The sequence below is a fragment of the Dendroctonus ponderosae genome, unplaced genomic scaffold, assembly GCF_020466585.1.
Source record: "Dendroctonus ponderosae isolate FM_Combo_2020 unplaced genomic scaffold, Dpon_F_20191213v2 Dpon_F_20191213_5, whole genome shotgun sequence".
NCBI lineage: Eukaryota > Metazoa > Arthropoda > Insecta > Coleoptera > Curculionidae > Dendroctonus > Dendroctonus ponderosae.
In genome coordinates, this window is record NW_026018715.1 from 11,789,532 (window position 1) to 11,800,805 (window position 11,274).

General features: G+C 34.2%; 3 protein-coding genes across 8 annotated transcripts in view; 1 reads left to right on the top strand and 2 right to left on the bottom strand.

The window, feature by feature from the left end:
• Positions 1-6,778, bottom strand: part of LOC109545517 (titin homolog) — an 11,861-nt gene extending 5,083 nt beyond the window's left edge. Inside the window, exons 1-4 of one of the 3 annotated variants that reach the window (XM_019916269.2) lie at positions 6,684-6,778; positions 6,488-6,613; positions 2,674-3,098; positions 155-279 (exon numbers count right to left, since the gene is read on the bottom strand). In XM_019916269.2, coding sequence (XP_019771828.1) covers positions 155-279; positions 2,674-2,758 — 210 coding nt within the window. In that variant the 5' untranslated portion in view covers positions 2,759-3,098; positions 6,488-6,613; positions 6,684-6,778. Of the gene's footprint in view, positions 1-154; positions 280-2,673; positions 3,099-5,866; positions 6,137-6,487; positions 6,614-6,683 lie in introns of those variants that run through there. The other 2 variants (XM_048666571.1, XM_019916268.2) reach the window with 2 other exon arrangements.
• Positions 1,009-8,398, top strand: LOC109545518 (lithostathine-1-like). Of its 3 annotated transcripts, XM_019916271.2 has the most exons (5): positions 1,009-1,084; positions 7,297-7,573; positions 7,731-7,808; positions 7,867-8,049; positions 8,124-8,398. In XM_019916271.2, exons 1-5 carry the CDS (start codon positions 1,067-1,069, stop codon positions 8,360-8,362), a joined length of 795 nt encoding a protein of 264 aa, XP_019771830.1. In that variant the 5' UTR covers positions 1,009-1,066; the 3' UTR covers positions 8,363-8,398. The 3 variants fall into 3 exon arrangements, 2 of the variants coding, with proteins under 2 accessions (XP_019771830.1, XP_019771829.1); XR_002172674.2 differs by lacking the exon at positions 7,297-7,573 and having other exon boundaries at positions 1,012-1,084; XM_019916270.2 differs by lacking the exon at positions 1,009-1,084 and having other exon boundaries at positions 6,896-7,573.
• A 677-nt stretch (positions 8,399-9,075) lies between these two features.
• LOC109545578 (GDP-fucose transporter 1) lies at positions 9,076-11,260 on the bottom strand. 2 transcript variants are annotated; one of them, XR_007281565.1, is made up of 6 exons: positions 10,948-11,260; positions 10,698-10,896; positions 10,080-10,305; positions 9,687-9,979; positions 9,268-9,623; positions 9,076-9,232 (listed from the first exon to the last, which is right to left on the bottom strand). XR_007281565.1 is itself a non-coding variant. In XM_019916351.2 (5 exons), the coding sequence occupies exons 1-5, from the start codon at positions 11,010-11,012 to the stop codon at positions 9,414-9,416; spliced, it is 993 nt and encodes a 330-aa protein (XP_019771910.1). In that variant the 5' UTR covers positions 11,013-11,260; the 3' UTR covers positions 9,076-9,413. The 2 variants fall into 2 exon arrangements, 1 of the variants encoding a protein (XP_019771910.1); XM_019916351.2 differs by having other exon boundaries at positions 9,076-9,623.
• Positions 11,261-11,274: the final 14 nt, after the last annotated feature.

The window sequence follows — 11,274 nt, forward strand, 5'->3', positions numbered from 1 at the left end:
CAAAAAGGAATTTTGCCTGTATATTGAGTATGTAGTATGAGTATGTAATAGTATGTAGTCTGTGATTGAGTGTTTGCTCGCTTTAATGAAGATGCGCATTTGAAGTTTGTCAAGCTTCTTAAATGTTATTCCTGATTTTATAGATCTTACTCACTTTATATTCCCAGACTGTGTGATTAGACAAGTGATTGGCGCATTTCAGATTTATAGGAGTTCCCACTTTCACTTTGATGTTTTCTACTTTCGGCTCCACATTGAAAGGAGAGTCGTTCGAAAATCCTGAAAAATAGTATTCTTATTATGTGTATCAAGGACTGATTTAACAAAAAAACTGGATAAAAATGAAGCTCAAAAGAAAAATGCGTAAAAAATATAACAATTGCCTGGCAATTTCACTTAATCTTCATGCATAATTTAATCGATTTAATCATTAAGTTTGAATATTTCGTATCCTCTTTCGCAAAAAAATTGAAACTGATAGTCAATTTTGTGTTTTTATTGTCGTTTATGATTTATTTGATAATAACATCAATTTTCTAGGAAATATAATTTATCATGAATGAACAATAGAAATTTTTTCTCCATATGAACTAGATGTTTGATGTATTAATTACAACCTTTGCTCTGCAATTCCAAACGCATTTAATCAAGTTTGAAATATAGCTGAGATGATGTGTTTACTGCTTTTAAAGTATCGCACAGGCGATATTAAGTATTATTAAAAATAACAAGTTTTCTTGAAAATCTCAATATTGCGTTCATTTAAATAACATTCGGCCAACGATGGCTAATTTTAGGTGATTACTAATTAGCGAAGATCGTGGTCCGTGACTAGATAAGATAAACAGAACTAATAGATGGATTAAATGTCCAATTATTAACAAATAAAGCCTGTTTCATATCCAATCGTTTAAACGACTCCAAAAAGTGAAGAGTTTATCGGTTAACCTTTGCTGGAATGTGTTACTTTATTATTCAACTTGAAATTAAATAAATCGCTGTTGTTTGTCTGGTTTAACAGCTTGATAATTTTTTAGTCTCTATAGCACATAACAGTTAAGTTTAAATGAGCAGATCCAGTAAGGTAAATGGCCTTGTTTTCAATATAATAATTAAAACTGAAAAAAATTAAGCTTTCAGCGCTCAGTAGCTTTATTGCGTATATGCATAAGTAGGTACTTTTCCAAATTTGCGGCAGTTTGCAATTTTATCATTCCACTTGATTAAGGTTGCTATCTGGTCGATCTTCAGAATTTCTTTATTTGCTTCAATAAAAAACTGTTTGGAAATGAGTTACAGAATTTACCGGTTACTCATAAGAGATAAGGAAATTTACTATTCGTTTGATTTATTTGTTTATTTGTAATACCAAAAAAGTCACGCGGTTAACGCTTTAAATGCAGGATTCTCACATCTGCATTTTAGAAATAAATGGATGTGGTAATAATGACGTAAACCACAAAAAATTAATTGAGTGTTTAAGTATATTTTAGAAACGATTGCAGATGGACAACTGAACTTTTATGCTTTTATTTTATTTTCCCAAAACTTTGTGAGTATGAAGATACTATTTTCGTCCGTCAGTTGTGTAGATTTTGGGGCTGAAACGGACTATTTTCTCCTAACTTCTACGCCACTCGGAAAATGGTAATTTTAAACCCTAGTGTGAAAGTTTGGTTTTCTATACAAAAAAGCTCTTTCAGTCAAAAGCTCTAGTTTTAGCCGTTTTAAAAAACAAGGCCTGTTATGATGAAAAACGTGAGTGTAATTACACAATGAAAAGCTAAATAAATTTCAGTAGTCAATGAAATTTTTTTTCTGATGGAAACGATTCGAACCGATTGCGTCTAGACTGATTGATCGATGCTTGATTAGTAGAATTTGAAAAAATGCCTATTTTCAACTTCCTCGCTTATTTTCCTTTACCATGAAAGCATGTTGCCCGAAAACCACTAGGATTAGGGCGTTTGACTAAAAGTACTTTTTTGTGTATAAAACAATGGCCCTTCTAAATTTGCCTTCAAATTATCCACTTCTTCAGTGGCGTAAAAGTTAGGGGCAAAATAACCCCAGTCGCAAATAGTGAACATGTTAAAGCGTTTGTACCTAGAAGAAGAATTCAGCGTGTCCGACATAAAATACTTAATAAAAATGTTGTGCAAGGAATTTACATTGTCGGATTGCACACACTTGATCAAACGCGCGTCAGTGGTGTAGCAAAAAAAATTCTAAAACCGTTTTTATTAAATACCTGGGAATTTTTTGAGACATGTTTGCAGATTTTTAAGAACAAATATATGAACATGACGCCACTGCAGACTGTAGAAGTTGCTTTTGTAAAAATGTGCTTTATCAAGTTGCTTTAAGCTCAACGTGTAATTGCTGTGCAATATTTTTATTATTTTGCCTCGAATACCCTAAATAATCTCTTGTCAATAACGCGCGCTTCAAATTTTACATGAATTCGCTCATGTACCGTATTTATTATTCGTGTGCTTCCTACCAAAACAAACCGTATATTATTCCGAATTTACGACACTTTTACGATCCCACCGTTTACTTGTCAGGTAGTAAAATTGTAAAATTAAATAGACTTGTAGGTTTTATCAGCGACGGTTCGGCATCTGAGCGAAAGTTCGCGCGCGTTTGTTTCAGTTCTTAGGACTTACTCACCTTCAATGTCTGCTAGATCTTGTGCGAGATGTTCCACAGTCCAGAAACAAAGAATGAACCACACTTGGAGCCAATAGATGAGCATGTTGTCATGGCAGGTGACGAAATGCTGATCTGGCCCTAATCCAGACGCCCTTTTGGTCGCTATCCAGAGAGGCGCACCACACTAGTAGACCGGGGCCGGTTTATTTAAAATTATCCGGGTCTGTTTTCAATCACACAATCCAAACATTTATCGAAACGTCACAACAAACACCAGGAGCTGGTATTTTATAGGCGAACGTGGATATTTTCGCTTAGGACGCGCGCCCAATGTTTGTGGAAATACTCTATATTATAACAAACCGACATGGAAATAAATTGTGTTTTGGATTCGCGTCTTCTTGATGTTTTATTAAAGATGCACCAGTGGCGTTGTTCTAGCACTGCAAACAAGAAAGCTCATATTAAACTGATACCAGCGTGAAATTTGATCATTCTACCGTGATCGTTTTTCTCTTCTTGGTACTGTTGAAACCTTCACTTACTTGAAAAATTTTTGCAATTGCTTGTAAAAATTTGTCCTAAATCTAATTTCTTTATTTTCAACATTTTAGATTTTTTCTTACCGCACCAAACAACTTCCTCATCTCGTAACTACTATGGTTCTACGTGCAAAACTCTCTTTTGGTTTAAACAGAATAACTCCTTTGGGGCGTGGAATTTCTCAAATTAATAAAGGTGTTTAATGAAAAAGTGTCTCTGGCGATATTTTTGAGAAATGCGACATTTTCTAGTAAAAACATTTCGTACGTCTACTCATTTTACGCACACGCGCTCAAAGTAAAGTAAAGAAATACATTTATAGTTATTTTCGTTTATTAGAAAGAATATTTCCTTTATTAACAAATTGTATATACTTTCCTGACTGTGTTTCAATTCCAAATCAAAATTAATTCCTGGGTTTCAGTCATTTATTTTTCCACCATCATCAGTTTTTCTAAAATAATTATTTTAGGTTATTTTAGAAAAACTGATGATGGTGGAAAAATACACCGAAACGTATTTTAATTGATAAATAAAGACAATAAATGACTGAAACCCAGGAATTAATTTTGATTTATTAACAAACCTATAAGTCTTAATAGTTAAATACAAGTTCCTTATTCACACGAAATATTGTTTTTAAGTTAATAGAATAAAATAAATGCACTGAATAAATCAAACACTATAACAATGTTTATGGTCTCTGAATTTGCAACTTTCAAGTTGAGATCCAAGTTTTCAGTTTAAATTTCAGAATTAAAATTCGTTTCAATAACGGCTTCGAAGCAAATTCCCATTGAAAGTCGAGCTTATGTGTTGGAAACGTTAACAGAATGAGTTTGAAATTTGGGCATATAACTCGAAATTGCCTACAGTTTGAGTCTAATTTGCCAGTTTGGAGTTGAAAACAGTTTTATTATTAAAAATGCGACTAAACCGTTGATATTTCGTGTTCTTTTACGATGAAAACATGCAGCCGATGAAACCCGATTAAAATGGAATGAACGCGCCTTCGGGTTAAGATTTTGAATAAAAAAATTGTTTTTTCATTTGAAGTCTGAATTCTTACGTTTTAAGTAATTCTTACATTTGTAGCTTACAGTCGGTATTTTTCACTGAAATTTGAATTATTTTAAATGAAAGTCGAACTCGAAGCTTAATTCTGAAAGTTTTAGTTGTATATGCAAAAGTAAAAATAAAAAAAAAGAAGAGACAAGCAAAAATTTACCGGTCTTTTGAGTTGCATTTTTTTTAGTTTATATTTTCAGTTTAAAACTCAAAAACAACAGAATATCAACGCTTTTTTAATTTAAGATGCAAATTTACAGTATCACTCGAACATTTCTAGTTTGAAGTCGCAAATTTCAAAATTCGCCGTTTAAGGATCGAATTGCAAAATGAAAGTCGAGCTTTCGTGCTAGTTTCCGCTTTCTAGTTCTAAAATGAACGACAGACAATGAAACTAAAATAAATTGATTTTATACCTGAAGTTTTCAGTTTTAGATTTTTTCATTTTCAAATGACCTGGAAGTTTAAAGTTAGAATTTTCAGAATTGGAGGCCCAAATTTTCAATTTTAAGCAAATATTTCTAGTTTGAAATCACAAAATGGTGCCGGTTAAGAAAAACAATTGCGAAACAAAAATCGAGCTTCGAGCTTTTGTGTTGCTTGTTTTGCAACTGTATAAAATGAAAATGAACCAATAATCGGTTTTACGACGTTATATGAGACCATCATTGATAGGAATTTGGTCGCGACGTTTCGCTTGGTTAGCATCTTCAAAGATCTGTTGGCCCCCGAAGTGAACACACTAATAACGTCTAAAACCCATGTTTTTTAAATGACCAGGATTTTATTTTAGTATAAACTATACTCCAAAAGTGGAAACTCAAATCTTGAAAACTCAGCTTATATTTTCAGTTTCAACTATTCTGACTTTAGCTGAAATAAACTGAATTTTAACTAAAACTTTCGAATTCAAGTGCACTTTTAAAACCGATTGTTGGATTTTTCAGTTTTAAAGTCGAAACTTTACCGCTTTGAGTTTGAACAGTTTTTGATTGATCCGCAAGTCGCATTTTCGTGTTTAAAGTTTTTTCGTTTATATGGAAATTTTCGGTCTTGCATAATGCATAAGGCATTGAATTAGAAATTTCCATTTTAAATTGCAAGTTTTCAAGTAATTAAAAAGTCGAAAGTTTCAGTTTAAAATCCGGAATTGAAATCCGATCTTTTCCAAAGTGTTTTTCAAAACTCAAAAATATATACTGAATGTTGGTGCAATTTGAGGCATTTTATCCATCAGAGTGTCTTCAGTACAGTGAAAATGTACCAAAACTCTACTTTATTTTTCAAATGCCATTTACATCTGAACTCTAAAAAAATTGTATTTAGTGCGATTTCAATTAAATTTTCGAAGGTTGCCAGGAAGCGACAATTTTTTTTTTATTTCGCCAGTTCTGGACCTCAAACTGTTCGGGCATACATGCTTAAAATCAAACCTTTCAAAGAAATTTTTATACAAAAAAGGGGAAAGGTGAAACCAAAGACTAATTACGAATAAAAAAACCTATAAAATGAGGCATTTGATTCTTTTTTTATTAGTCCTGGGTTTTTCTAACTAGGACTAAAATAAAGTAATAAAACAAAACAAAAAGTCACTTTGTACCTTTGAAAACATTTGCTGATTGTTCTGCTTTTATCTGCTTAATTTCGCAGATTTTGTAGGCATTTTCTGCTATTTGCAGACGATATAGTTGGCGGATTGGCAAAGACCCCGCCACACGACGCCCCTGGTCCGGCAATCGCGTTCAAGCGAATAATAGAAATCCAGCACTTTACTAATCTAATCTATTTTTGTTCACGGGAATATTAAAATTTTTAGGTGTTCTACTTGAACCGAACCCGATTAAACTACTGTTCAATTGCCCGGTGTATGTATCAATAAAATAGGTAAACGATGATAAGGGGGAGATAACACTGCCTTAACAATAAACTCGATGGCGGATTATTGATTAAGCTTATTATTACATTGATAAAATAGCATATTTTTGGGTTTTCGATCTAATCAATTATTTCAGTGGGTGCTTGAGAACTTGCTGATTTGGTCAGCAACAAAATCATACAAATCATCTAATTACACAATTTTCATTGGTACACTTAAGTAATAGTGAAAGCACTAATTCACCTCTGGTAAACGAGCCGGCAAAGAGAGACTTAAAAGTATGCATTTTTCACATTATTTTTAAACTATATATTTTAATGAATGAACAATTGTTTAAATACTTACTCAGGTAGGCGCACATGTGTGCTTCAATATATGTTTTTAAAGTGCGCGAGAACATCTTCAGTTTATGAACGTATTCTAATCAAGCTGTTGACACCGCTTGACTAAATTGAATATTCAAATTCACGACTGAAAAACAAATTATTAACATTAGATAACAGATCTATAATTTACAATTTAAATCACTCTAGATACTTACTTCCTTACATCAATGTCCCATCTGAGTTGACCATTATGCTCAACAAAAGCGATTGATTCGAGTAATTTGAATCCAAACACGAGTCGTTTGGCCAACGGGATAAAACTCTGATTCCATTTATCACTGACTGAAGTAAACATTTTTTTCGCATTAAGGAACATGTTAAAAGTTTACGAAATTCCGCGCCGTCCATCATTTGGCAAATTTCATTCGGAAAACTTGTTTTTATCAACTGCAATATTCACTAATGGAAGGTAGCGGTATAGTGGCCATTATACATTAAGCTTTTGTTTTTTTCTTAAGAGTTAAAAACTCAATTGAAGTGGACTAAGTGTATTGGTCTGATTTATTTGAATCAAGTGCATTACAAATCGGCATACACTATATTGAGGTCAACGATTTGCATATTCAGTCTGTAATGGTAATGTGCATTTTTGATTGGCGTGCATCCGCCATCTCGTCCACACCACAAAAAAAACACCATTCTTGACGAATTTGCTGTTGATAACACAAAATCTATCAACTTAAAGTAGTCAATTTTTATACTTTTTATTTTTGTCCTAAAGAACACATGCGTGAATATCGGGTTTTTAATACACGAGCACATCAACAGGTATGCAAATGGGCAAATAAATGGCGTTTCCTTAAAGTATGTACTTTTTCGAAGACACCGTTTCGGAAAAACAACGGTAAATTTTCGATCAATCAAAAGTCCCCACTAAGAGCTACAAGACAACTTGTGTCTTGTTGCCTATATAAAGCTCACATCGACTCAAAACGGCAGATATTGCGACTGAACCAAGCAAACATGATCTGGAACAAAGTATTACTTTATTGCTCCTTATTGGTTGCAATCAAATTTGCTGGAGCGTCAGAAAATGATACCGCAGGTGAGAATATTTTTACCTGATCTATTTAAGAAGGTTCCTTGCATCCATTTTGTCAAGAATTATTATTTGAGTTCAATCGGTGATTTTTTGCTAATGCCTTCTAGAATAAATTAAAAATTAATTAAATTAGCTTTGTAATATAGATGCTTTTTATTAGTTTTAGCCCACGATAGTGAAATAGTGAATTTAAAGAGCGTGTTGCCGGTTCCCGAACTAATACGACAGTCGTCCAGACGTAAGCAGAAATCCATGGAAGTTAAATATGATGCTAACAGTAAACTTCCCGTGTTAAGTACCTTGCAGATCACCTTCCCTTGATCATCCGAAAATATCATACATTATTGGTAAGGAAAAAGTCGATTATGCAACGGCCGCCGTTATATGCCAGCAAATCGGGATGACTCTCGCCACTCCCATGAACCAACAAGAAGAAACTGCCTTGGTAGCGGCTTGGCGAGCTCTGGATGGGGCACAGGGTACGTTAACGCATATTTAGCCAGTGTATTTTCTTTTAGATCAACATTAAATATAAATTATATTCATGTTTCAGCTGAGGGTTTTTATATAGGAGCGAAAAGGTGTAAGGGCTGTCCCACTAGTTTCTACTGGGAACCCACGGGAAAGCCAATTGTTTACAGCAACTATCTTGAAAATCAACCCGACAATTCACAAGGTGTGGAGAATTGCATCGAGTTGACTTCCACGCATGGACTAATAGGTTGGAACGACATCAACTGTGGAGTGAAGCGAAAATATGCTTGCCAATCACCCGGCATTATCCACTTATAAAATTTTTGAAGTAAAGTTAAAGTTTGATAGTGCAAATGTTCTTGTATTTTATTTCAAAACACCTTGATTCCTTAATACCATAAGACCAGGAATGCATGTTTCACATAAACGTTAACGCTTCCATCTCTTCAGAGATTACGAATTTCTAATAAAGCCAAAATTGTGAAAAATACTTCTAGAGGAGTACTTATTGAATAAATGGATATTTGCACCCGATTTTTAGATATAGAGGTTTTAACCTTTGAGGACTGCGAAATGGTCCCTATAACAAATCTCCTTACGCACTAAGAATTCGGTAAAAAACCTACTTGTTGAAAGAAAGCTATAGAGGTGGGCTATCGAAAAGGTTCTTGCAACTTTACATTTTCAACCGATTCGAAGAAAAAATGTTTTTACATTCTCAAGCGCGGGGACAAAGCGCTCCTGCGATCTTCATATCAGGTTCTTCCAAAAAAAATTCCCAAATGCATGCGTTATTTCAAGCAGTTTTCAATAGGAATCTGACCTGGATTTATGGGGCAAATTCCTGTACCTTTTGCATCATAAATTAGATTTCCGTCGATAAATCTTATCTATCAGCGAGGTAACTTTTTCAAACCGTTTCTTAGATAAAATATTCTTTTGATACCACGCAGCCTTTCACAAATCGTTATATTGTTTGCTGAAATATGCCCAACGATAAATTTTATCCATGATATAAAAAAACATGATAGTTGCAATAAAACTATATATTTAAAAACATATTTACATATTTAATAAATGCCACATATTATAAGCACACACATATGTATGATTTAAGATCCGATAAACAAAGTGTTTCCCATTTTGCCCATCAAATTGCTACTTTAGAAGGAAGTGGAAAATGTCGAAATCAAAGCCCTGCTGAATAAATGTTGCAACTAAAAGTAAAAGAAGTTTTCAAGAAGTTATTCATTAAACTATAAAAATTACAATAAAGTTTTCAACATTCATTGAATCAGGAATCATTTCAAATATGTATTCCTTATTATTCACAGATCCGCAGTGAAACACCCTGACTCGAAAATATAAGCTAAACTTTGGTATAAGTTGGTGACTGGCGGTGTTGTTGCTCCATGTCCAGCTGCTTGATTCTCGCATAGCCAGCGCTGGCCACCAGGATAATCAAGTTGGAGAACCACCACATAAACGACTTGGTTTCCTGATACCAATAGGTGGCTAATACTGTTTGAGCACATGCTTTTGCTGTGCCTGATATGTTGTGGGTGAGGGCAGAAGTAAACTGGAAAAACCGTTAGTTATTAGAATTGGTTATTAGATTTAGATTTAACTATATAAAACATACTTTGATCTGCAAGGACGTGAAAAATCCTATCATAAACCCGCATAAACCGCCGCCAATTAGAATTGTCCAGAAGAACAGGTCGGTGAGACGGGGATAATTGAGGACTACTTGCACTTCCCCGGTTAGGAAAATTATCGGCAGGAATAGAATGGAAGCGTACACGTTATTGGCGTACTGAAGGAGCCAAATTTCTCCGTCAATTTTTGGGAGAACTTTCTTCGTTAATATGGAGAACAATGATAAAGAAAACGAGCCCACTATTCCGAAAATTGTTCCTGCTACTGAAAGGCTACCTGCAATACATTGATTAAATAAAAATGTACTTAAGTAGGCGCTTGACGCCAATAATTTCACGCTTTTTTCTGGCTGCTTCTACTACTGAACTTGTCTTACCTGAAAAATGTTCTTCGTCAACACCAAGCCAGAACCCTACAACAATAATAGCACAGCATAGCATGCATCTTTTAGACGTTCTTTCCCCCAAAATAATATAGGTCAGCAATACATTGAAAATGGTAGTCAGCGATCTTCCTATGTAATAGAAAGCCACCGAGACGTATTTCAAACATAAGTTGTTAGTAGCTATCATGCAGGTAAACATAATCGAGACGGGTAATATCTGAAATACATTGATTTTGATGCAAATGTTCCATTTTTTTTAAATTACTCGTTACTTAGAAATTGGCGATAAAAGCGCGAATTTGATAGCATCGGAACGAGTGAAAATGCGCCACACATGAGCATTGTATACAGTTTAATAGAATGTATACAGATTTTCTGTCTACTTATAGTGGATGACAGTCATATCTTATCTTCTAGTGCGTAGTAGATTGTAAGTCAAGTTCTTATATAGCAAAACTGGATAAAATTCTTCAACGCCTTTAGAAATCTCGCCACATAAAACAACCTGAGGTTTTTCATGTTAATCATTTACTATGTTGGCAAATAATAAACGGCTTAGTGGCTAAATGGCATTAAATTTGACCTCGAAACTGCCACTAATGTTCTCACCTGCCTCATTACATGAGAGTCCCATATATTTGCTTCAGGGAAACTGAACCTGTTCGGGTACAATATGCTCAAAACTTTCTTCCCATAACAGATAAGAGCCGTAACAACAGTTTGACTGAAGTTAATGAACATTGGGGCATCTAGCTCAATGTGGCTCAGTAAAGTTTTGTTCATAAAAACGGTGGATATTGACACTATCCTGGAAAGTATTCGGTGCATTTTTTAATCCATGGGCTCAGCTAGAACTTACCAATATCCGCTTACTACCAGAAATATAGTAATGTATTTGCTAAGTAAACTATCCTGAGCAGTCATTTTTAGGTGCACTTTTAAACTAATTAAGAATGTGTTAGTGTAAGATATATGATCTGAATACGAAGGGTCTGAACACGATATACAATGGTGAGGTGGATTTCATACGTATCATTGTGGCATTAATCTCAATTACAAGTTTTTATCAATATTTACGGAAAATTTGTTTTCGTGGCTTTTCAAAATAACCAAGGTTATGTTGGCGGGTAGCTTCTAAAGGGTGTGCGATTGTCAATCTGCAGCCTGTTTAGGTGTGGTCCATTTA